Raw genomic sequence first — 26970 nt, 5'->3', positions numbered from 1 at the left:
TGTGCAAAATTATTAACCGCATTTTCTTCTCCAGAGTCATCAGTCCAGCGGCAAGACAAAAGTTGAGAGGACTGGTGTTTGTCGACCATGCCCAAGGAGGAGCAGGGCCATTGAGATTATTAAAAAGACATCTGATGGAAGCGAATTTCTTCAACAAAGAGAAAATCTAACTCAGTTTCAATTGATCAATGATGGACAGAAGCAGCTACACCCAAAGAAAGAACACTGGGAAGTGAATGTGGACTACTTGCATTTTTGTTTTTTCTTCCCGGGTTACTTTTACCTTCTGAATCCAATTCTTCCTGTGCAACAAAGAACTTTCAGTTCTGCACACATATATTGTATCTAGGATATACTGTGACATATTTAACATGTATAGGACTGTTTGCCATCTGGAGGAGAGGGAGGAGAAAGAGGGGAAAAGTCGGAACAGAAGTGAGTGCAAGGGATAATGTTGTAAAAAATTACCCAGGCAAGGGTTCTGTCAATAAAAAGGCATAATTATTTTTAAAAAAGATATCTGAGTTCTGGGAGGATGGCATAACTTGCCATCTCTACATAAATGCTTTCCTTCCCATTGATAGTATGTTTTAAGATAATATGCCCTTGTTAATAGTCTATCATGACTTTTCTTGCTTTGCTATTTCATTATCTGACTTTGCTTTGAGCCAATTATGTCCTCTGATTGATGAGAGAAAAAATAATTACATTAACAAGATACTGAGAGTAGACCCATGTTATGGAGATGATAGAGAGGAAGGGATATAAGATGGTTCCCAGAATATTGAAAAGTAGTAGACCTACTACTAAAGGTTGTAGTTCCTTTAACCTGGAGTAACTACTGTGGGAGCTTCAAAGATCAGAGAGAGCTGACCCAGATACTAGCAGAATCCTTTATCACTTCCCCCTGATTTCTCTGTAGAGATCATTTTATAAGTTTTCTTACAGTGAATGATGGTATAACTTTTTGAAAACTATAAAGGGAGATTGGTTAGACCATTTTTCAAGAAGCACAGGGCAAGGATGGATGGAAGGGGAAAAACCTACATCCTCACCTGCCCCGTAAGAACTGAGATGATTGGAAACTCAGAGCTAGAGAAGCAAGGCAAGAAATGCCAACAGACCAAGGTCTGAGCTTGTTAGTGTAGAAATACCAGTGGCAGAGATTGCCCTGGATTTTGCATTTGAGAAGTCACAAAAAGACACACTAGTGATTTTCACTTGAGTTTAAAAGGAAAGTTTACCTTGAATTTTTGTAGAAGCTGTTTTATTACTTCTTCTGTTCTCATGTTACTATTTATTCTCACTTTGGTTTCAGATCCAAAGGCTGGAGTAAAAATTGATGTCTGGAAGGGGAAAATAAACATTATAGTCACATCCTAAGACCTTATTCGTCTGTTTGCATAAAATCTATATTCTGGGCTCCAGAGCATCAGTAACAGAAAGTTCTTGGTATAAGGTAATAGAATAGATCAGATCTGAATTCATGAATGTTTGATTCTGATTTTTTAAAGATCTTGCTATGGTAAGTGATTATTGATTTTTAATAATCAGTTCTTGAATATACATCTACTTTCCCCCCTGCAGATCCATAATTTGTAATAGAGAATAAAACAAAAAAAGGAGGGGAAAGCAATTAGTCCAAACTAGGCAGTCCATCAGTTGAGTGTGATAGGATATGCAAATGCTTTACATTCATGGGACTGAATTCTACAAAGAAGGCAGGATTTTAGCATTTCCTATTTATTCTTTCTAATCTAGGTTGGTTTTTGTGCCTTAGCCAGAACATCTATGTGTCTCTATTGGAAAACAGGGCATACCATTCATGGTTAATTTCATCTCAGAAGCTTTCCACATTGTCTTATATGCCCAGAGTTCCTAGGTTTAATTTTTTTTTTTTTACTTTGGTTTCAAATGAGAGGGGGAGAAAATGGTGTTGTAGGTTAAATATCTAGGATTGGTCTTTGTTGAAGTTAATTACAATTTCAGATTAGAGTGCATTACCAGTAATGATTTATGTGTCCTAAGTGACATAAAATTCACTGTCAAAGACATGTATGGGCAGAGAGGGAAGTGAGCTGATGATTTATTAAGAATACATAAATGATATACAGCTTGAGCAGTACACAGAGAAATGATATTTAGAGATGAAAATATATGAAAGGGTAGACAGGCAGCAATAGATAGACACTGATAGACAAACAGATAAAGTTCTTTGCAAATTGGAATTGCTTCATTTGCTGAATTTGCATCTTCAGTACCATTGATTTTGTGTGTACTTGTGTGTGTGTGTGTGTGTGTGTGTGTGTGTTGACAAATGGGAGGAGAGGAGAACAGCAGAGAGGGAGGGAGGGAAAAAGAAGATGAAAATGGGAAAGATGAAGAGAGATAGGGAAAGGAGAAAGGGAAAGAAAAGAGAAGACAGAGAAACAGATAGATGGAGACAGAGTCAGAAACAGATAGACTAGAGGATGGTCACCAGAGCAGTGAGTAAAATCTTTGTTTAGGATTTCTGTAGATCACTCTGTAAAGAATCATATATTCAATCAATTATAGGTACCCTGAGTGCTTAGTATGACATTTTCATGGTTTATGCTATACTATATTACACCTAGGAAATAATGTGCATTTTTCCTTTTTTTTCTGTGCATTGTTTATATGTTATTAGATTGTGGCTCTCTGAGAACAAAAACTGACTTTTACTTTTCTTTGTATCCCCTAATTTTAACATATAGTAGTTGCTTAATAAATGTTTGTTGGTCCATTGAGTTCTGTTGGCCGGAACAGAATATTTTGTCTCCGTTGTTTTTACCTCACAGTTTGCTCATTGGAGTGGATGGAATATTGGACTTAGAATCAGGAAGACTTAAGTTTAAGCCATACTTATTAGCTGTGTGACTCTAAGTATAGATCTTAGTTTCCTCAACTAGAAAATGAGCAGATTGGACTTAATGACTTTTAAGGTCCTTTTAACTCTAAATCTATGATCTATAGACAATGATCTATATCCTATAGCCTATAAATGGGTTGTGACTTTAAGAGATAGTTTTACTGTTTTCTCTGTATGGTATATCCACCATTTTTTACCATAACTTCTTAAGTCTCTTCTAGGACTGGGATAAAAGTATTTTGCAATGAAAGGTCATTAGAGCAGGGATTAGTTTCTTTTTCTTCTTCTCCTCCTCCTCCTCCTCCTCCTCCTCCTCTCCTCCTCCTCCTCCTCCTCCTCCTCCTCCTCCTCCTCCTTCTTCTTCTTCTTCTTTTCTTTTTTGTCTCCCTACTGTTTAGAACAGTGCCCAGCATATAGTAGGTGCTATTTGATCCAAAATACCAAATATTATACAAAGAAAAAAAAGCTTGGGGCTATAACATGTGGCCATTGTAAATCCTTGAAAGGTCAAATGGGGAAAAATTGAAAGAAATATTCCTGAGCTGGGAGTAAGTCTAAGTTGAGCAAAAAATCAAGGGAATATGGAAAGGAAATTTCCATGACTCCAGACTTCACAGGAAATACTGCTAGAAAGATTCCCAGGATAGAATGAGAAAGAATCAGGTCAGAATAGCTGTTGGAAAATGCTAACAAATATCTATGTCCTTGAAAGTGAGATTTTATTTTCCATGTCTTCATTAACATGAGGTTTTGCCACAGTATTTGTTTTAAAAAAAATCTTCTAGGATAACGTTTATATAATAGTAACAACATTATAAAAATAAAATAATTTTTAAAAGACTTAAGGACTCTGATCAACACAATTATCAATCATGATTCTAGAAAAGCAATGTGAGAACATATTACAAACCTCCTGATGAGAAGTGAGGGACACAAGGTACAAAATGAGATATATGATTTGGAAATGGCCAAAATTGAAATTTGCTTTCCTTTAATATGAATATGAATTTTTTAGATTTTTCTGTCTCCCTTCCCTTACTTTCCCTTTTCTTCCTCCTTTCTTTTTTTTTTTTTTCCAATTGAGAGAAGGAACATAGGTAGGAGAGAAAAATATATTTTTGTTCATAGGAAAAAAAACAAAAATATAAAAGTCAACCAAAAACATTCTACTCAATAACCCAAATTTCACAACCCCTTCCCTGCCCATTTATTTTTAACTCACCTCATGGTTATAGAAGTGGCCATTAATTGATACTCTGTGATTCTGTTGATTTCTTCTCTCTATCTTGCCAAAATTTATCTTCTTTCTCACCAAGGCTGCTTCACTCATTGTTCTGTATAGCAAGGGAGAATCTAGTTCCTCCTCCATCTGAGGCTTCAGGGTGCTGCTGTTATAAGACACATCATCTAAAGAGAATGAAAGATGGTTAGGCTGTATCAGTTTCCCTGCTTCTTGGGTTGTTCCTGAAATCCCTTTCAGAAATTGTTTAAAAAAATGGAAATGTTCCTGGGAATGATTAAATTATATAAATGATGAAAGCCAGAATAACCCTTTTTGCCTCTTTGCTTCTTGCAGGAAATGACAATAGGAGCCAAGCAGACATTTGTATCCTAAGTCAGTATCCTTAATTTCTATATCCTTGAGTTTAAGTGGATTTCAAAAAGGGGAAGGAAAGTATGAGGTCATGAAGCTGATGAGCTGTTTGTTGTTGCCACTCTCAAGAAATGAACGCTGGGATTGTAACTCAGACAGTTTTAGTAGGAAAGTGGTTAAAGACTGGAGGTGAACACTTGGTGAATGATCCTGAGAGGAGATAATGGAGCCAAAGGGATGCTGGTGTGGAGCTCTAGCAGTTTTGGTCAAATAATCATTTGCCATTTCAAGCAGCAGATTGTGGAATGGGCTGGTGAGACACCATACCATGTACCTAATGTCTCCATTTGCTCTTCTCCATCACTAGTAGACTAGTGGTCTTTTTACATCTTATTTCATTATTCCTAAGAGAGGGGAGAGGAGCTTATTCTATTTCCTATAGTGACAGTATTTAGTTGAATGGTTCCCCTATTAATTTCTATGATTTCCTTGTTTAAAACTCATTCCCACTTGATATGAATATGTCTGTATGTGTGTGTGTATGTGTAATATATAAATATGTTATTACATATATGTTTATATATATATGTATGTGTGAATATATATATATATATAGAGAGAGAGACAGAGACAGAAAGACAGAGAGATACAGAGAGAGACAGAGACAGAGACAGAAGTAGAGACAGACAGACAGATTGACAGAGATAGAGAAATAGAAAGAGTGAATGAATTTCAGGCCCCAAACAATGGGGCCTGGTGATTTTTATAGAAGATTTGTTTTCCTCTTGAGAAGGATGGAGGGAAGGCTCTGGAGCCAGAAAGACAGAACATATACATCCAGGTTTTGTTTTTTCTTGGGCAGTTATTCCTTATCAATAGATATAAAAATTCATGTGGGAAACTGAACTGAGCACTGAAGCACTTAAGGATCTCAGCCTGGTTGGCCCTGGCAATGCTGCAGCTAGGCTATTAACTTGGTATTAGCACCAAATACAAAACTCATCATTCTCTGAAAAAAAGATATATTACATAAAGGTCCCTTACTACCTCTGGACTTTGTTATACACATGAACTCTATTATCCATGAGAATCATTACATGTACAACAGTTCTTTGGAATGTCTGATATTCTTTACATATGGGAGCTTGTCCTCCTCATTATTTTAAAATTTCATTGTTCCATTTTACCCCTATATCTTTCTCTTTTTCTTCTCTTTCTTCTTTACATTCATCCCATACTACAAATAATATCTTAAAAAATAGAAAAGATGAAAAAAGAAAAGAAAATCAGCAAAATTGAGTAAAGCAATGAACATATCTAAAAATATATGTGATGTTCCACCCAAGTGGACTTTCCACCTCTGCAAATGATGAGGCAAAGATGCTTCCAATAGTTCTTCTTTGGGACCAGACTTGTTCTTTATAATTTTGTAAAGTTCAGTTTTAATTATTTTGTTCCAGATTATTTTTTGAATGTTATTTTCTTTCTCACTTGCCTTTCATATTTTTAGATCCTACAAAAACTACCTTGGAGATCCCCTACCCCATCACAATATTTATTTGTTTTCCTATCTTTTTCTCTTTACTTTGAGCTGAGAGGTAACTCAGTTCATTGTGGTTTTCTTTTGAAATAATTTTCTGAATTTTCTTCTTTTTTCATATTTATTTTATTTTTAATTTATGGAATAAAAATAAACATTTCTATAACATTGTATAATTTTAAAAGGTGAATGTGCACAAAACTGCAAATCTGTTATGTACATATTGCTCTTCCTTTTAAATATATAACAAAGTTTAAAAAATGTAATTTTTTTTTCCTTTTTTCCTTCCCTTCTTTCTTTTCATGTACACATACACAGAGTGAGACTTGGGATGGGACCAATTATTGGCAATCAGTAAGAATCAGAACCTGGCTTTCCAGTTTTGAATTTCAAGAAATCATAAATGAAACTACATGAAGCAAAAGTTAATTGCCCAGATATTTTTTAATAAATAGAGATGAAAAAATAAGTTTAGCTTATAAGCCCCCAAGTTATCTTGTAAGGTGTCAGTGACTAAAATTTATATTTCTTTGGGCAGAGCACCAACTGATAAAGATACGATTCCCTCTGCAAATGGAGGGAGAGAGAGAAGGAACTAAGAAGAGAGAAAAGGAAGAAGGTAGGCAAGCAGACAGGATATTGCAGTAATACAACAATTGTAAATGTATTTTATTGTTGTAGCTGATGCTTATAAATGTTGGACTGACTTAACAGATGTTGTTTGCTCAGTTAAATACTGGTTGTTAGTATGTAAATACATTTATTTAAATCATTTCTCATGGTCATGGGCTTATCATTTCTGTTTCATTGCTACCAATTGGCATATGATTCGTTTGATTCATTTGCCACATATTAGTTGATATAACACTGTCGTATTGTGTCATTTCTGCATAGTGTTATATACTTAGGGCTTATGGTAGTTAGACCTAATTTGTTGATTATAATCTTGAAAAAATTGGGCAGAATTGATTGAAACACATTGTTGTGCTATGGGCAAGGAACTCCTTGAGGATCTTTTGAAATTAGGAGTGGGTGCAGAATGTTAAATTAGGCTAAAACTTGGATGAATGCAAAGTAATTTATAAGGTCAAATTAGAGCAGATCTTCTAAGTAAACCTCTGTGAATTTCTAGATCTATTTAATAATTGAAAAAATCTGGAAATATGGTTTGTAGGAGATAATAGGGTTGTTTTTGTTCTATAATTTTTTCAATTATATCCAACTCGTCATGATCCCAGTTGGGTTTTTCTTGGCAAAGACACTAAAGTGGTTTGCCATTTCCTTCTCCAGGTAATTTTACAGATAAGCAAACTAAGGCAAATTTCCCTGAAATAAGGAATCTTCCTGACTCTAATCCTGGCGCTCTATCCACTGCACCACCTAATTGCCCTATAGTAAAATACAATATGTAGAAATTAATCAGCAAATCACTCTTTGAGGAGGAAGATCCTTAAAAATAATAAGAGCTCTTATTAGTAGAGAAGGCTCATACTTGGGGAAGTTCATGAACTAATAAGAAAACCACTGACATAGATTACATGGAAATCTCATGACTTTATATTATGAATACTTAAAAAAAAGAGTTGTTTTTTGTTGCTGAAATGGGAGTTAGTCTTGAAATCAGCTATGTGGGTATACTTTGACCACCAACTTGTCAAGACAAAAATAAAAAGTTTAGGAAAAAACAAGAAGAAAAAGAATGAAAAAAATTGGATAAACAATTAGAAAAACTCCAACCTAGACTATGTAAATAAGTTATCAGCAGTAGACAATGAGAAATGGACATCAAATGTGCTATTGGTAAAAGTTACTATATAATTTTATGCATAAACTTCACACATTTTGAAAAAAATATCATTGGACAATAACAGATATATGCACCAATCCTGCTGAAATATAGAAAACAGTCAGGCAATAGGTGAAAAAATTGGTAATAATGACAGTGATGATCTGCAAAACACCAAACAACCACCATTATAACAAAAATTATAAATACCAATTTATATTAACATTTTAAAGTTATTTTACACATAGGTATGCATTATGAGATCAAATTATGAAGGTGGCTTCCAAGTAAACTTTTTGGCTGGTAATATAAAAAAGGGCTGATTTCAGAGGTTCCAAATAATACCCACGCGTATTATATGATGACACTGACCTTCCTGGGGATTTTTGGCTTCATACACAGAACTCTCTTTCTTCTCCAGTTCACTGATATGATAGAGATCATCAAATTCTCCCCAGCGAGTCATACCCCTAAAATAAGGCAACCATTATGTCAATGAGTGTGTATATACCTAGAAAATCTTAATATTCATAGAATCCCTGTAGGGAAGGAAATCATGACAACTGGATGAGTGAAAAAATGTTAAGGTTAGATTCAGATGAAATGAGATCTAGACAACTATTGTAAAGACTACTTATTATGACTAATGACCAATAGCTATTAATAAACTGAATGTGTATTTATTTTTTGTATATTTTGGACTGGTCTTGAGATTTCACTGGCATACAATATCCTGCCATACATTGTGAATCCAGATGAGCAAATTCCCTCTAACAATATTGTCTGGTACCTGGTGGTGACCCACATACACACAGTAAGTGCTTAATACATGCTTGTTCTTACCATTCTTTGCCCGTTGCCAAGGGACACCAAGAAGTTAAATAATTTGCCTGGAAGCCTACAACCAGTAGGTGTTAGTTGTGGGACTTGAGTTCAGATCTTCCTAACTGAAGCTGGTCTCTATCCATTATCCCATGATGCTCTTACCACATATAGTAAAATACAATCTATAAAGAAGTTCTTGATAGCTTGAGCACTGAATGTCTAAAATACTCTATAGTAAAAGGAACAGGTGACTAAATGAATCAGATACTGTTTGTGATTTTGAATCTGATAGTACAAGCTATATACATGCAGCAGAAGTTCAAGAATTATGCTTTCATGGGTATGTGATGTTTCCTCTGATGGAATATAAGTTCCTTGACAGCAGCAATTATGTCATTTTTACCTGTTTTATGCCCAGCACCTAGCATTGTGTAGGTATTTAGTAAATGCTTTTAGATTAATTGATGACATAAAATGATCCCCTAGAAAAAAAGATTTCTTTATTAAAACAGAAGAGGACCCTAGATATCCATTAGATCAATGGATATTTAATATTCTGGCCAGTCCTGGGACAGGAATTTGGAGAATCTGAGGATAGAAGAAAAAGGGTTATGTGGAGAGTGATGCTGGGTGGATGATGCTGGTCAGGATTGAGCAGACTGCTCAGCTATTCTCCCAGAAGTTTTTGCAGATCACCATGAGTATTACATGCTTGTAGAAGTCAACTGTCTCTGTTGTCATTCAGATCCTTCATTACTTTATCTGCTTTACCCTCATTCTTCTAAGTATCCAGGGAGTTTGGCAAGCTCACACAACAGAGGTGCCTTCTCTCTTAAGTAATACTGTTATCCTACTTGCCATAGTAAGCATGGAAGAATTGATGTGAGATTATGGTGGTTTCCTCTTCTGAGCCTGTGGCATAGGTAAGTTCTGGGTTGAAGTTGCAAATTGATGATAAGGTTCTCTTATGACCAAAATAACAATTTTTCAAGTTGTAGAATTCCAAAAGGAGATTTTGCTTAGCAAAAGGGTTTCAGCAGTGTCTTTAATCATTCCAAGATTGTACTTTTGTTGGTGGGAACTTTCCTTCCAAAATACAGATCAAAATATTTCTACAACTTAAAAGATGATTTTCATTAGCTATGGTGGATGAAAAAGTTCATTATCTGGTAGCCAATGTAATGATGAATCTTCCTGAACCAACTTATACTTGTCCTTGAACAATAGACATAAATTTCATCAAAAACTTAAGAACTTCTTTAAAAGCTTTTGAAAACCCATAGTCACCTACTCTTCCTGATGAGGGGGTTGGAGTAGGATCTGGCTAGACCAGCTCCAAGAAAAAAATGAAATAGTGTTGCCTAAAGACTCCTGATAACCCTTGTTTCTGGAAAACTTTGCTCATTTACTCAGGATCATGGTTAGGTGCTTGGGAAAAGAAATTATTCAAATTGCAAGATGAGCCCTAGTCAGAGAAATATTCTCGAATTACTTGTAGACCATGAAAATAATAAATGAAATAGCAAAACAGTTAGTTAATTTAGCTTATATTAGCCATATAATGAACAAGGAAAGAAAATTCTCTTAGCATCCTTAGCCATTCTATATTCAAATGGATATAATTACTTATATATACTAGAAATTTTATTAGCTAGGCTAGAAAAAGGGATGATTAATCAATTAGCATTTATCACATACCTTCTGTATATTAGACATTATGCTAAACTCTAGAGATACAAAGAATGATAAAAGACAATTCCTACTTCAGTGGAGCTCACAGGAAGCAACTATTATTTCATTGGCAAAGAAATCCCTGACTGAGGAAACTTTCTCTGTCAATGCAAATTGAGAAGATCTTTTCTTCCTTCTATAATCTTAGTTGTCTAGAGCATTAACAACTAATTATTGGTTCAAAGGACAAAATAGTCAATAACTTTAATAATCTAGTGTTTGACAAACCCAAAGACCCCAGCTTTTGGGATAAGAACTCGTTGTTTGACAAAAACTGCTGGGAAAATTGGAAATTAGTATGGCAGAAACTGGGTATTGACACACACTTAACACCGTACACCAAGATAAGGTCAAAATGGGTTCATGACATAGGCATAAAGAATGAGATTATAAGTAAATCAGAAGAACATAGGATAGTTTACCTCTCAGACCTGTGGAAGAGGAAGGAATTTATGACCAAAGGAGAATTAGAGATCATTATTGATCACAAAATAGAAAATTTTGATTATATCAAATTGAAAAGGTTTTGTACAAACAAAACTAATGCAGACAAGATTAGAAGGGAAACAATAAACTGGAAAAAACATTTTTACAGTCAAAGGTTCTGATAAAGGCTTCATTTCCAAAATATATAGAGAATTGACTCTAATTTATAAGAAATCAAATCATTCTCCAATTGATAAATAGTCAAAGGATATGAACAGACAATTCTCAGATGAAGGAATTGAAACTATTTATAGACTTATGAAAAGATGCTCCAAGTCATTATTAATCAGAGAAATGCAAATTAAGACAACGCTGAGATACCATTACACACCTATCAGATTGGCTACAATGACAGGGAAAGATAAATGTGGAATATTAGAGAGGATGTGGGAAAACAGGGACACTGATACATTGTTGATGGAATTGTGAATACATACAGCCATTCTAGAGAGCAATTTGGAACTATGCTCAAAAAGTTATCAAACTGTGCATACCCTTTGATCCAGCAGTGTTATTATTGGGCTTATATCCCAAAGAAATCTTAAAGAAAGGTAAGGGACCTGTATGTGCCAAAATGTTTGTGGCAGGTCTCTTTGTAGTGGTCAGAAATTGGAAACTGAATGGATGCCCATCAATTGGAGAATGGCTGAATAAATTGTATATGAGTGTTATGGAATATTATTGTTGGGTAAGAAATGACCATCAGGATGATTTCAGAAAGGCCTGGAGAGACTTACATGAACTGATGCTGAGTGAAATGAGCAAGACCAGGAGATCATTATATAGTTCAACAACAGTACTATATGATGATCAATTCTGATGGACGTGGCTCTCTTCAACAATAAGATGAAACAAATCAGCTCCAATAGAACAGTAATAAATTGAACCAGCTACACCCAGCAAAAGAACTCTGGGAGATGACTATGAATCACTACATAGAATTCTTCATCCCTCTATTTTTATCCACCTACATTTTTGATTTCCTTCACAGGCTAATTGTACACTATTTCAAAGTCCGATTCTTTTTGTACAGTAAAATAACTGTATGGTTATGTATACAGATATTGTATTTAACTTATACTTTAACATATTTAACATGTATTGGTCAACCTGCCATCTGGGGAAGGGGGTGAGTGCAAGGAGGGGAAAAATTGGAACAAAAGGTTTTGCAATCGTCAATGCTGAAAAATTACCCAGGCATATAACTTGTAAATAAAAAGCTATAATAAAAAATTTTAAAAAAGAAAAAAAAAGAATACAAAAAAAAGAATTATAATCGAATACCTTTTAAATTCCCACTAATTTTTTCAACACAAGAGCTGCTTTCTCTCTTCTCTCTTTTTAAATCTTTGTTATAAGGGATCACTTTCTGGGAAAGAATTGGGGGAAGTTAAATATTTCTAAATTAAGTCAGGTTCATATTGGAGGCAACTAATTCTGACAGTAGGCAGGTTTAAAGTTCAATTTTTAGTGCGAGCATTTATGTCTTAGGAATCAGCAAATGCTGGAAATGAAGTCTTGATTTCATACACACAAATGTGTGTGTGTATATATATATATATATAACCATATACATATATATGTATATATATAACGCTAGATTTAAGAAAGTGGATAGAGAATATAATGAAGATTAAGCTTAAAAGTATGCCATACATATGTGTATACACACACACACACACACACACACACACACACACACACGCAGCTAAGTGATTCAGTGGATACAACACTGGCCCAGGAGTCAAGTATATCTGATTCAAATTTAACCACAGACACTTACAGCTAGTAAGTGACCAATCATAAGTCATAAATGACAAGTCACCTCATCTGGTTTGCCTCAGTTTCCTTATCTGTAAAATGAGCTGGAGAAGGAAATGGTAAACAATTGGCAGTGTTTCTGCCAAGAAAACCCTAAATGGGGTCAGAGTTAGACACAACTGAAACTACTCAACAACAAAATATGTATACACACTTCCATATGTATGTATCTGTCTGTCTGTCTGTCTATCTATCTATCTATCTATCTAGAGGGGTATATAGAAAAGCAGGTTAAATATTTACTAGCACATTCCTGAATAAAGGTACTACAAAAACAAAAAACAAACAACAAAAATCGTTTTTTATATATTCTCACAACAAATTGGGAGTGGAATATAGGTGCCTCTAGACTCCTGGTCCAGTGGTGAAAAGTTCATTTTGGTGCTGTCTGCTTCAAGGGAATTTGTAGAAGTTTTGGGGAAGTAAGTCAGCTGTTAAAGACTCCTTCCTCTAGACTGGGACCGCTGACATTCTCCCAGAACCCAGAGGGCAGGTCCACTTCCCAGGCTCTTCTTTCAGAATAGAGATCTTTTAGAGATCTGTGACTCATCTTTCCTCCCCCACTTAGGAATGCTTTAAACACTTCTGCTTTTTAGACGTCCTTTCCTAAAAGACTTTTTACCAACTGAAGTCCTCTCCTGGTAGTATCAATGCTTTATAACCAAATACACAGTATTCTTGGAAATAGGGTCCAGGGAGTTTCTTCCAGTGAGTGTATCGGAAATAAAAATTTAGAGACTTTTATCCACATAAAGGGATAGCATGATGGAGTAAAGAGAATTCTGACTTGGTTTTTTTAATATAGCTTCAGAGTTTATGACTTTTTTTCAGTCTTAATTGTCTCATCTATAATGGATATAATGTCATAGATAATTAGTTAGGCCCCTATTTTATTTCAATCAATATTAATCATTTTGATATGATTTAATAGGGGATAGTGATTTTAATTTCTGAATATTAGGGCCCAGAATTGGGAACTGAAGATTGTTAGGTTTGCTTACTCAATCACAGGAAACTAGAGGATCTCCACCCTTGTTTTTGCCTTGTGATCATGCCCAATGTGATGGACATGACTCAATTAACATGGAGAGTTAATTAATATATTTTTATTGCCCTTTTGCCCCTTGTCATCTCTTTATTGCCCAATATAGGAAGATGACTACGAGCATTTGGCCAATAAGTGACCCTGTTTAAAAGCCTGTGAACTGCCTCTGTACTGGCTCATTGGCCCAAATAGATATTTAAATATCTTTTTATTACCCTGGCTCATGGGTCTGCTCACTGGCTTTTTAAGACTTCCTGAAAGGTCAAGGTAGGTCTGTCAAGATCTATTCATAGACTCATTTGCTAACCTATGGATTCTATATTTTGCATAGATCCTCCTGGAGGATGAAGGTAAAGAGCTAGCAGCCAACAAGACTCTGTATTTTACAATGCTTCTTCTCTATCACCTGGGCATCAAGTGTTATAAAACTAAGGCCCCAGAGGAAGGGGGATCTCAGCTCAGGGGGGAAATTTCATTAGAGGAATCCATGGACTCTTTAATAAAATGAAATTGACTCAGAGCTCTGCCTCACTTTCTTTTATTGTAGATTGGACAATTTTGAACTCTACAAATAAAAAAAAATATTTCACAGGGTTACTGTGAAATTAAAAGTCACAAGTTAGAAAGTAGAATTAGGGTGTTAAATTGAGGTACAATTACAACAGTGAGGAAGAATACTGAAAGCCTGACAAAAACAACAAACTTCAGACACAAGAACAAAAAAAAAATCATAATAATCTTAGGGAAACAGCAGCCCTATATACATCAATGAGCCTTGAGAGCAATACTAATTACTACATAACAATTCAATAATTAGGGTTCCTAAAGTTGATTCTGAATCATGAAAATGATCAACAAGTATTTATTAGGTACTAGCTATGTGCCAGGCAATATTGAAAAAAAAATCAAGTATATTCAATGTCTGTTATTTAAGAAGGCATTGTGTTTTAGAAAAATTTCCACATAAAATTTAATTAAACAAATTTAGAGTTTTAGGTGTCTTAAAACAATTCTGCTTAAACTCTTTAACTTCTCATTAATAATTTCATAAGATCTAAGTTGCAAAAATTAGACAATTTGCCAGTATCTGAGTATTTAATTACTTGGAGTCACTTCATGGTGATTAATGCTTTCTAAAATATGGGGTAATCGCCTGATAGATGATGCTCACTCTACCTCAATGTAGAAATCTTTTAAACCAGTAGAATTTTTATAGTACACTGGATCTGTGATTGGGTTGAAATACTATAATTCAATATTAAATGTATTATGTATCATACTATATGTCTCCCCCATCATGTACAATAGAGGGCATCTTCTTTTAAAAGTATGGATTGTATGTTTTGTTGGTGAATAAAATCAGTATTATATATTAATGCTACAAGATTTGACTTCAACTTCCTAAGATATGAAAAGAAGCATTCATTCTAATTTTAGAACCTGTTCTACCAAAATCAGTCCTGCCCTCCAATAAAAGGGTTTCCTAATTGACTTAGAGATAGAGGTTATTGTTTGATTGACCTTTGTTAACCCTTGATGATATAGCCTCTCCTACATAAACTTTGTATATTGTTATTTTTCCTTTAAGAGGAAAATAGAATAGAAACGTGGAGTGTTGATTGTTGTGACTGATGGAGTCTTATGTGAGACTGAGAAAGTATTAATGGAATCTGATTTCTTATGAGACTGACAGTTAACTGTCTTTGGTGAGTTTGTGAAGGACTTATTCAGTTAACTGGCAGTGGAAAAGATAATCTGTAAAGACATTTTGGGGTGAATTCTTCAGGGGAGCTGAATGAGATGAATAGATTTGCATTGTTAGTGAAAGCTGAACTGAATTCAGTCTTGATTTGTGAAGAAAAAGTTACTTGAAGAGGAATTGAATTCTTACATTTAAATAAGAATTGACATTTAGGACTAAAGTTTCAATCTTTTAAAATGGCAGTGGGCAATGCATGAGAGAAATTCTAGTCTACAGCTTTTCCCTCATGCTTTCCCAAATCATAGAAGTGACTGTGGCAATAGATGCCTTTTTATTTTGTTACTGATTACAATTAATTAATTACATGGTAAGTGATGGTGATTTATAAATAAAGCTAGAAATTTGTGCATGAAGGTGAAAGATGACCTTGAGACATCTTAGTAATAATTAGCTGATTATTGAGAGATTTGCCATTTTAGTAATTTATTAAATATCCAAACATATCTGTGCATCATTTTTGACCTCAGTGAAAGAAATAATCCATGAAACAGTCAATAATACTTTGAAGCAGAAGGATACAATGAATTTTATACAGCCCTTATATAACACTGTGCTTAATGCTTTTGCAAATAATTTATCATTTAATACTCACAATAACCTAGTGATATTATTATTATCCCTATTTTTGTGGTTGCAGTTGAATTGTTTCAATTATGTCTGACTCTTTGTTACCTCATTTGGGATTTTTTTGGCAAAGATAATAGAGTGGCTAACCATTTTCTTCTCTAGGTCATTGGACAGATGAGGAAACTAAGGCAAACAAGAATAAATAACTTGCCCAGGATCACAAAGCTAGTAAATGTATGAGGCTAAAAAGTTGAACCTTGGTCTTTCTAACTCTAGGCTTATTGCTTTATTCACTATACCAACTAGATGTCCCATCTTTCTTCAGTTCAAAAATGAAAAGAATTTCACTTACTCCCTACTATAAAAACATTATTTTGAAAGTAAACACATAATGAGTCATTACATAGAGGAAAATCATTCATTTTATTTCAAGCTTTTAAACCTTTAAACTTTTCCTGTTGAAGCTCAATTTGAGTACTTACATTAGACCTTTCTTATTCTCCCCAATTACATTGTGTTTCGGCATAGTACTGGACATGTAATTTCATTGTATAACTCCCAGATAAGAAAAATCCCTTCATTAATGCAAGTTGACACCTTCTATTCAACTTGTGGTCTTAGAGTTACCTAGAGTAATAAAAGGTAAATGATTTGCATAGAGTCACACAGCCAATATAGTTCTGTCTCCTAAGCCAACTCCCTATTCATCCCACCTTTTTGACTTGTATAAATTTTCCACATTTCTGTGTATTTATTATTTTCCCAAACAAATGGTGTAAATTCCTTGAAGGCAGGAATTGTTTATATTTTTGTCTTTTTGACCCCAATACCTAGCAGAATGCATGAAACACTATAGTTACTTAATAATTACCTGTTGAATTAAACAGAAATGGGACACAGTCATTTGTCAATCAGTTTTCATGAACTGATCTTAGAGACCTGAAACTTTAAGGAGCACCAAAAGAAAAAGACTTGGGAAGGCCATACAAGATCTGGCTGATGATTTAATATGCAACCATATAAGTATCTTTTTAAAGTCTCCTTGTCCAAATCTGATTGTTCTGTGTAACCCTTTTTTGCTCTGTTCCCTTGCCCATCACCACGGCCTCATTCCATCCCTATCTATAGAATTCTATGTAGAAAAGAGAACATTAGGATAGGCTCTTGTTCTCTGTTGTGCCCTTAGAAACTTGATAAAAGAAAGATTAGGGAAGAAAAATCAACAAGAACAGGTCTCTCCAATTCCCCTTCTATTGCTTCGCAAATTATATTTTGTTTTCTGAATGGCTATAAATTCTACTGGAAATGAAGAAAAGAGGGATAATATTAATGAATTAATTCTTATTTTGAATTACACAATGAATTTTATATAATGAATTAATTCTAATTCACTGATGATGAAATGTAGGTTATCTACTGGGAATTGATTCAATTTTTTTTCTTCCTACAGTAAGTTTGAATGGATCTAACATAGTACTTTAAAAGATCAAAAGAGGAAGGTGATAAGCATTTAAATAGCACCTATTATATGACAGATACTGTGCTAAGCAATTTTTTTGTTACAAATATTATGTCATTTGATTCTCACAACAATCCTGGAAGATAGGTGTTGTAATGATTCCCATTTTACACTCCAGGAAACTTAGACAAGCAGAGGTGAAGGGATTTGCTCATGGTCACACAGCTAGTAATTTTCTAAGGCAGGATCTGAACTTGAGTCTTCCTGATTCCAGAGCAGTACTCTACCTACTGCACTATTACAAAGGCTGAACATTTCTAAGGCTTGGTTTGCAGAGAGTCAGGAGATTATATTAACTTAGCATGCAAATAAAAGGCTTTGTTTGTAACAGAAAACTTAACCTCTAGTAAAGATCTTTATTTCTAAAGATTATATATATATATACACAGATATTTAATATTTATTAAATCAAATATTAATGTTAAATTTAATATTGTTACATATGTTAATGTTACATATCAATATTTAAACTATAGATGATATTTTTATTCAGGCTTAAAAACAGCTCATTTGCATAACACTGTATTTGAAATATCTGAGTTATAGCTCACCCCTTCTGGGAGAATAAAGGTGATGACTTGATGGTGGCAAAAGAAGGAACCTGCTTTTCATCTTGTATTTTCAGCCGGATAGGCCTTTGTACTCCCCAGAATATATCCAAAATTCCCTCAATAACTAGGTTGTCATCTTCAATCTAGGAAAAAAATTATCCCATCAATACTCTTTGTAATATATCATAGTATAATAGTACCATACTTAAAAAAATATGGTATTTTTCTCTGGGAAATATAACAATTCAATATTAAAAATACAAAAGTCTGTCAGAAATAATAGCAGGAGAAATTCACAAAAAAACCTACATTTGTTTGGTTTCTCTATTTATAAACAATTTCACTGTTTAGGGCATCCTTTCATTTTTGATAAAAGATATAGTAATTCATTCATTGATTTTTAAAATAAATTTGTAGTGGTATCCTTTATTTTTAAATTTTCTTCTAGTATCCCTCCTCTCTCCACTTCCAAAGAACCATCTTATAACTTATCAAGATACATATAAGAACTAGAAAACTCTAAACTCAAAGTACAAATTATACCCAATAGAGATAAAAGAAACAGGAAGAAGCCCTATATGTAAAAAAAAATATTTATTGCAGTTTTTTTGATAGTATAGATGAGAAATAACAAAAATTATGGTATACAAATATGTTAGAATACTATTATATTGTAAGAAATAAAGAGATATTATTTTGAAGAGGCATGAAAAAAGCTTGTATGACTGATGCAGAGTGAAGTGAGCAGATCATGAAAGAATAATTTTCATTAAAACATAAAAATTATAAAAATGAAGAATTTTGAAGACTTTCAAACTGATGAATGAAATAAGCAGAATCAGAACAATTCCTATAAGGCCAATAGGTAAAGTTTTGGATAGAGAGCTGGTCTTGAAGCTAAGCATATCTGAATTTAATGCTTACTCAGAAGCTTACTAACTGTGCTACCCTGTACAAATCACTTCACCTAGATCTGCTTCAGTTTTCTCAACTGTAAAATGGGAATAATTATAGGACCTATTTCCCAGGATTGTTGTGATGATCAAATGATGTTTTAAAGCATCTTTTAAATTTTTAGAAGCTTTATTTTTGTTGTTGTTTTTGTTATTACTATAATAACAATCTTGGAAAGAAACAATTTTAAAAGCTGTAAGAAATATTCAGTGACTCTTATCAGAATTGGTTCAAATAGTAAATAACATACATATTCAATAAAGGTATAGAAATCTATCTCATCCTGCAGAAAAATAGGAGGGGAATGGGATTTGGGAAGGGGAAAGAGTGATAAAAGAGAGGCCACAGTGGGGAAAGGGGGTCAGTAGCAAAACATTTTTGATGAGGGACAGGATGTGTTGAGTACCATACTTAAGTGTGGAACCCAGAAAGACTGCAAAAGGTTAAAGGGAGCTGTACCTTCAAGGGGTGGGTCAGTTCTCCAAAGCCCCCATAGCTGTGAATCACAGCACACTAGAGAAACTAAAGGAATGTTTTGTTATTATAATCTTTATCTTACTCTTTGAGTAGAGCTGACAGATTCAGGGAAAGATCAAAATAACTTTATATTTTGCAAATTGAGGGCATGTCAATCAATTGGGTAATGGCTCAATAAACTGTAGTAGGTATTTGTGATGGAATACTATTATTCTGTGGGAAATAATCGTCAGGATGTTCTCAGGTAAAAAAAAAAAACCCAGGAAGTCTTCCATGAACAAAGTGAAATATATATTGCATACTGTAGGTATATACAAAGTAATAGCAATGTTCTGGGATGACCAGCTGTAAATGATTTCCTATTCTTAGTAATATAATCATCCATGAATAGACTGAAGGAATTAGGATGAAAAATCCTACCTATAACCAGAGAAGACATTGTGTCTGAATAAAGATTGAAGCATTTTCTCTTCATCTTTCTTTTTAATTTAATTTTTCTTGAGGGTTTTTATTTTCATTATGGTGGGAGATCTATATTTCTCTTTCACAACTTGACTTCTATGGAAATGTTTTGCATAACTTCACATGTGGTTTCTTAATTGTGGGTGGGGATAAGGGTGAGAAACTAGGACTCAAAAATCTTAAAAACAAATGTAAAACAAATTGTTTTGAATGTAACTGGGAAAAACTTTAAATAAATAAATAATTTTTAAAAAGAATTCAGTGACCATCAGTTATTTCAGAGGATTCATGTTGAAAAATGTTATCTGCCTCCTGACAGAAAGGTAATGGATTTAGGATTCAGAATATTGTTATACAAAGCTAGTGAAGGATTTTGTTTTGCTTGACTGTACATATTTGTCAAGAGGAATTTGTTTTTATTTTCTCTTTTTTATCAATAGAGTTAGTGGGAGGGAGAAAAAATAGATTTATGATAACTAAAATTAATTTGTTAATTGTGTTCATTAAAATACTTTTAAAAATACAGAGATTGGTAAAGTTACAATTTTTTTTAAATGAGGGGACTTATGTTAGAACAAAATAAAATTAATATTTTAATTACTTGAAAAATAAAATTAATAAAGGACTTTTTAAAAGAGAAGATTAAAAACATTAATGGGATTGCTGGATAATATACACATATGATATGTATGTAGTTATATATGTGTATACACACACACACACACACACACACACTCCTTGAAATTATTTTGTCTTAAATATCACCTCATTGTCTCTTTGGGGAATGTAACTGTTCCCTGATTCAAACTGTGTAATTTTCTGAAATAGGTGGTTTTTGTTTTTTTTTTTTTTTTTTACGAGGTATGTGACTCTACTGTACTATATTCTATGGCAAATAAGATGGAGAGTTGGAGAGAAAAATCATTCTTTCTTCCTCTTTCTGGAAGAGGCTCAGGGGTCACACACTACTGTTCCCTTGAATTCCTTAAACTATTCCATTGTCTCTAGTCCTCCAGGACAGTCTTAGCTGTTTAAAAATTGTTTAAAGATCTTCTAGAGCATGGCCATTCCTTACCCAGATAAAGGTAAGTTGTCTTTCCAATATAATCACATAAATTCTTTCATCAGATGACTGGACCAGAGACAAATCCTTGCAATTTAATATACTAATTTCTGGCTAACTCTGTCCTTTGTCCCTTCCTTACCTCTACTTTCTTTGATGACATAAGCAACTGAGGATGTAGGTGGAAGACCAAATCCCCCCTCTGCTCCACCCCCTCCCCCCCATAAAAACAAGAAAGTCATGTAACCGAATACTCTAATCCAGAACAATCAGTCCTTATCTACTTGGGTCAAATCTTATTTTAAATACTTAGACTGACTCATTTATTTCAATCATTTCTGAAACAGACTGGCTGTTATTATCATTTGGCTCTAGAAATTGCCTTTCAGATTTGTTGTCTTGGAGGATGATTCAGAAGTGGAACTCAGAGCTCTTTGTATAATATACCCTGATATACATGCTGCTTCTTAGTAAATTAGATGATGACTTCGGCATGACATCTTTTCTTAGTGAGAGTCAAACTCTTTGAATTGTTTATGTTAAATCAAAAGGGAAACTTATGAAGCGATTTCAATGGAATCATCAAATGGATGAAATTGCAAATTCAAGGATTCTCTTTTTCTTAAAAGTTTTTTTAATGATCATACTTCCTACTTCCGTGTTATTCTGAATTGATTATATCTATATTTAAATATATATCTATCCATACATCTATTATCTCTTTGTTTTTATTTTATTTTTCATTTATAGAATAAAACAACACAATACAAAAAATGATTGCATAAGGAACTTCAAATCTATCAAGCACAACTTGCTATTCCTCTCAAATATACAACAAAATTATCATATAAGTTTCTTTTTTCCCTTCTTTTCTTCCCTATCCCCCTCCCCCAAGATGGTTGCTATTACACACAAATAGATATTATACATCTATCTATATCTATATATGTAAAATTATTCAATACATACTTCTGTTTACTAATTCTTTCTCTGAATTTAGATAGCATCTTTCTCCATGTCCTTTATTTAATTTAGATGTTTATAATAGTCAAAATAATTTATTTGCTCAAAGATGTTCTTGAAGCAATATTGATGTTACTATATACAATGTTCTCTTAGTTCTGCTGATTTTGGTCTTCAATATTTCATGCATATCTTTTCATGGTTTTCTCAAATCAATGAACCCATTATTTCTTATAGAATACTAGTATTTTATCACTATCATATATCACAACTTGTTCAGCCATTCCTTATTTTTTAAGAACAATGATGTTCTTACCTCACCATATACAATATGTCGGTTCTTCTGGTCTCCATAAAAAATGTTGTAGGTCTTCAGTAAAAAATTAAGCTGATCTCTATAAGAAATTACAATAACAAAATACCATCATTCTTAATAATATTAATAATAAGAGAAAGTCATTGAATTCTCATTTCCCAAAGCAGATGGACTAGAAAAGAATAATTTAATGATTTCTTTCCCCCAAATACCTCTCTAGGACCAAAGTAGAGGGTTGACAACTGAAGCTTAGTTTTAAAAATAGGGATGTTTCTTAAAATTTCTATACCCATGGCAAATTTTGGATGGGAAGGGTTATTAAAATCTACTTCCAAGGAATGGACTAAAAAATGATTATGAGACAGCTAACCTAAGAACTCAAAAATTATTTCCCTCAATTACCTCTTTGTAGTAGATGAAGCTTGGCAAGGGTCTGCCCTTATTTGTTGTCTGGATATACTCCAACCTGCAGGCATTTTTATCTATTTCAGTTTGTCTTCAATTTTTACCTCTCTGAGTCATGATTTCCTTCAAACCTGAGCTAAAATCCTACCTCATTCAAGAAGCTTATCTTGCTACCCCTTAATGTTAGTATTTTCCTTCTATGATTATCTCCACTTTATCCAGTATATTTGCACATAGTTGTTTGAATATTGTATCCTCCAGTAGAACTTGAGTCCTTTGAGAATAAGGGTTATTTTTACTTTTCAATGTATTTCCAGTGCTTGGAACAGTGAGTGGCACAAAGGCACATAGTAATAAATGCTTCTTGATAGTTGACTGACAGAGGTAGCTTGACTATTTTATCATAATTACAAATCTAGAGAAAAATTTGTAGGTGTTGGGGTTTGTGGGAGAAGTAGGGGTGGTTGACCTTTCTGGCTCTTGAAGAATCAGAATATAACAATCTTGTATGGGATGACATAAAAGGAAAGTTATTGTTTGGGAGGAAAGGCAGATTCTTTGACTTCAGTTGCAATGAAACTAATCTGGTCTAGCATTCTTTATATTTAAATAATCTAGTTCAGCATTCTTTTATATTTAAATTTAAATTTGATAAATACCAGAAAAGTACCTTTTATGAGACTTTAAATGTCAAGCTATATATTTTTCATTTTAACCTAAAAACCATAGGAACCCACTAAATATTTTTGAGTAGAAGATTGGCACAGCCATATCCATGTCTTGGGAAGATTATTTTGTTATTTGTTGGGAAGGAGCATATACTGGAGAGGGGACAAAAGGGAAGAAGAGAGATAAATTAGAAGATTATAGTAAGAGTTCATGTGAGAGAGATAAGAACAAAATTAAAGTAGTAAGGCTTTATGAATAATAATAATAAGATAAATATAAAAGATGTCACAGCTGTAGAATTGACAATATGCAACAATTGATTCTACAAGAGTGATAGGGGAGTAGAAAGACAAAGATAATCTCCTGGTTGTGAAACTTGGGTAAATGGAAGGATTCCAGTTAATGGAAAAATAGAATAGAAAATGAGAAATTAGAAGAAAAAATAATTTTCCTTAAAAGAAAACAAATTTAGACAAGAGGTAGGATAAGGGGGAAAGATGATGAATTCTATTTTTAAAAATGTCTTCATTTCTTTGTATACTTACCTGAGACTTATTTACACATGGTTAGTCCTAGGTGGCACAGTGAATACAGTGCCAGGTATGAAGTCAGAAGATCTGAGTTCAAAGTCTGACCTCAGACACTTACTAGCTGTGTGACGTTAGACAGGTCACTTATCCCTGTTTACCTCATTCTCCTCATCTGTAAAATAAGCTGGAGAAGGAAAGGACAAACCACTCTAGTGGTTTGCCAAGAAAATCCCAAAAGGGGTCATGAAAAATTTAACACAAGTGAAATGGCTGGACAACAACAAAATGAGCTTAAGAAGATAATGGTAAACCTGTTTAAGGTGGCAAAGGAAAGGACAAACTATTCCAATACCTTTGCCACTACCTAAATGGGGTAGTGACTGAAAATGACTGAAAAACAACAGTCTTTAAACACCTATGCATTCATTGAGACAAAGTAGATGCTATGATCATTGTATTTTGGCTACATGTTGTCTCTGTATAGCTTCCTTGAATAATTTAAACTATCTTATCTATATGAAAATAGGTCCATGGATAACAAGGTGAGGTGGAAATCCTACAATTCCCCTAGCTTCATCACTTTAGGGGTGTGCTACCTATAGTACAAAGATGCCGAGTGACATTCAGAGCTGATGATTCTTTAAAACCTCAATCATTTAGCCATTTCAGTCTGTGACTCTTTCAGTATAGAAAAACTTTAAAAATTACAAAGGTCTCTAGATGTCTATAGAAAGAGGGATAGGGAGAAAAAAAAGGGTTAATTGCTTTTTTCTTTTTAATTGCTAATGGTTTTTAAAGAGATGTTATGTGAGTTGACTTTGATATTTATTTTGCTAAGAATATTATATAAATTGTTTGCTGTCTTGGAGAGGGAGGAAATAAGAAAGAGAAGGAGAAAAAAAGGAACTCAAAATCTTACAAAAATGAATGTTGAAAACAATCTTTGTGTGTAATGAGAAAAATAATATACCATTAAAAAAAGAAAATTGTCATACAGCTAATTTTTATCTGAAGTATGCCTTGAACCCAAATCTTCCTAATTTTAGGGTTTGCCTTCTATTTATTCTAAAACTTTGCCTCTTCAAATTTGCTTTTTTTTTTCTTTTTTGAGGGAGGGAGAGGTTTAAAAGGGAGACCAAGTCAGTGTTGTCTAAAATCACAATGAAAACTCCCTCTACCAATGCAAGTTATATTTTTACAGCTTCCTGAAACTTGAATAGGTGGAACATTGGTCAAGTAAGATTTAAAATTAGAAATGTGTGAAAACTTGCTCACTATTACCCAGCTAATATTTGTCAGAGATGGGACTTGTACCTGGATCTTTTGACTAAAAGGCAGCTCTCTCTTTACTATCCTGGGCTGCCTCCCAACATGATCAAATGGATCAAATGCTATCTTTTGGCTTCAGTTTTAAAGCTCTGAATGCTTAATATTATCTTTGAATCTTAAGACTATCAATCCAACTGGCAATTTCAATTCTGCACCTGTTTCTCAGCTGGGGACAAGGCAAGATTATCTTTATCCATCCATCAAAGCTCTATCAGTGAATCCACAGGTGGTGTTAGGGAGAGAAGGAAGCAGGGTTCCCCTTTCACATTCCAGGCAAACTCCAACAACCTATATTATCAGTGGCAGAGTAACTAGACGATGGACAAAGTTACCCAAGTCTATACCTACTCATGATGTTGCTGGGTGGCCAATAACTTAGGAAGGCAGCTATTGTGTTTGAAAGTGGTTCTGCCAGCTTTTTACATCTTACCCCTTTTCTTCCCTCCCCCACATATTGTTTGATACACTAACAATAGCCTCTGATGTTTTTGGAATAAAATGCTCCATCTCCCAACTGAAGGCATTTTCTCTGTCTGTCCCCCATATACCTGGGCTGCTCCTCTTCTCCTCTCTATTACCTGGTTTTCTTCAAGTCCCACCTAAAGTCCTATCTTCCTCAGAAAGTTGTTCCTGATCCCCTTTAATGCTAGTTTGTTCTTCAGGTCATTATTTTCAATTTATTCTCAATGTAGCAGTCAGTAACCTTGAGGGTCTTCCCTTCTCAAATGCATTCATTCATTCATTCATTTAGATTTTTTTGGACTAAGTGAAAGAGGAGATTCTTTGCCTCAATTGCTACCTAATCACTTAATTACTTAATCATTGATTGCATGTTACATCAGTCAAACTGAGATCTGTTGAAGACCTTAGATTAAAAAGGATAAGGTTTCCCATTTCATTCAGGGCAGTCTCCAGTCGTCTTGATTTATATCTTGTCACGGTACCCAGATGGTTCTGGAGGGGAAAATGAGCTTGCACAGCCCTCCCTCACTTAAATCCAATTCACTAGCATGTTATGATATCGCCTCCCTAATGTCATGGTCACAGGAAGAACAAACAACAGCTTGTTTTTACACAATTATTTGCATGTTTTCTCCCTCTATTGTGTAAGCTCCTTGAAGGCAGGGTATCTCTTCTGTCTTTTTTTTTTTTTTTTTTGTATCCTCAGAATGCTGGAATATAGTGGGCACTTCATAAGTGTTTATTAACTGATTGGTTTCCAAGCACATAATATCCATGGTGCTTCCTTGGCCACATCATCTCTGTAGACAGGCTAAACCAAACTGGAGATTATAGACAGGCTTCAGACCTGTCAGTGAGTTAGGGGGATGTCTTCCCCAAGCATGTGAAGACCCTCCCTATACTAGAATAGGTGGATTTGAACAATTTGTGTCAATGGCCATGTAGGTGGCTGAATCAGGTGCAGGATAGACCTTAGACTTGGTCAGACAATGAAGATGTCAAGTCATCCACTGCATCTTAGATCATCCTGACTTTTGTCCTGCTTTTGACTTTGATGACTCAAGAAAAGAGGGTGAGGCTGATGATTCTGTGCAAGTCTTCCTCACTTCAGTCCAGTTCCTGTGTAAGTCAAGGCATCACCCATGATGTCATTAGTTCTTTTTGAAAAGGAGGGAGGAACAACAACAAAAGCAAAAGGGCAGGAGGAAGTGCCCTCTTCTATA

General features: G+C 34.1%; 1 protein-coding gene across 2 annotated transcripts in view; it reads right to left on the bottom strand.

Annotated features, from left to right (window-relative positions):
- RASSF6 (Ras association domain family member 6) overlaps positions 1-26970 on the bottom strand; it is a 62459-nt gene that overhangs the window by 9656 nt on the left and 25833 nt on the right. Inside the window, exons 3-7 of one of the 2 annotated variants that reach the window (XM_051965539.1) lie at positions 22353-22431; positions 18118-18260; positions 8183-8280; positions 4113-4297; positions 1245-1346 (exon numbers count right to left, since the gene is read on the bottom strand). In XM_051965539.1, the coding sequence (XP_051821499.1) occupies positions 1245-1346; positions 4113-4297; positions 8183-8280; positions 18118-18260; positions 22353-22431 (607 nt within the window). The remainder of the gene's footprint in view (positions 1-1244; positions 1347-4112; positions 4298-8182; positions 8281-18117; positions 18261-22352; positions 22432-26970) is intronic. The other variant, XM_051965540.1, reaches the window with a different exon arrangement.

The sequence above is a fragment of the Antechinus flavipes genome, chromosome 6 (assembly GCF_016432865.1).
Source record: "Antechinus flavipes isolate AdamAnt ecotype Samford, QLD, Australia chromosome 6, AdamAnt_v2, whole genome shotgun sequence".
Taxonomy (NCBI): Eukaryota; Metazoa; Chordata; class Mammalia; order Dasyuromorphia; family Dasyuridae; genus Antechinus; species Antechinus flavipes.
This window is presented reverse-complemented; position numbering and strand designations above follow the sequence as displayed.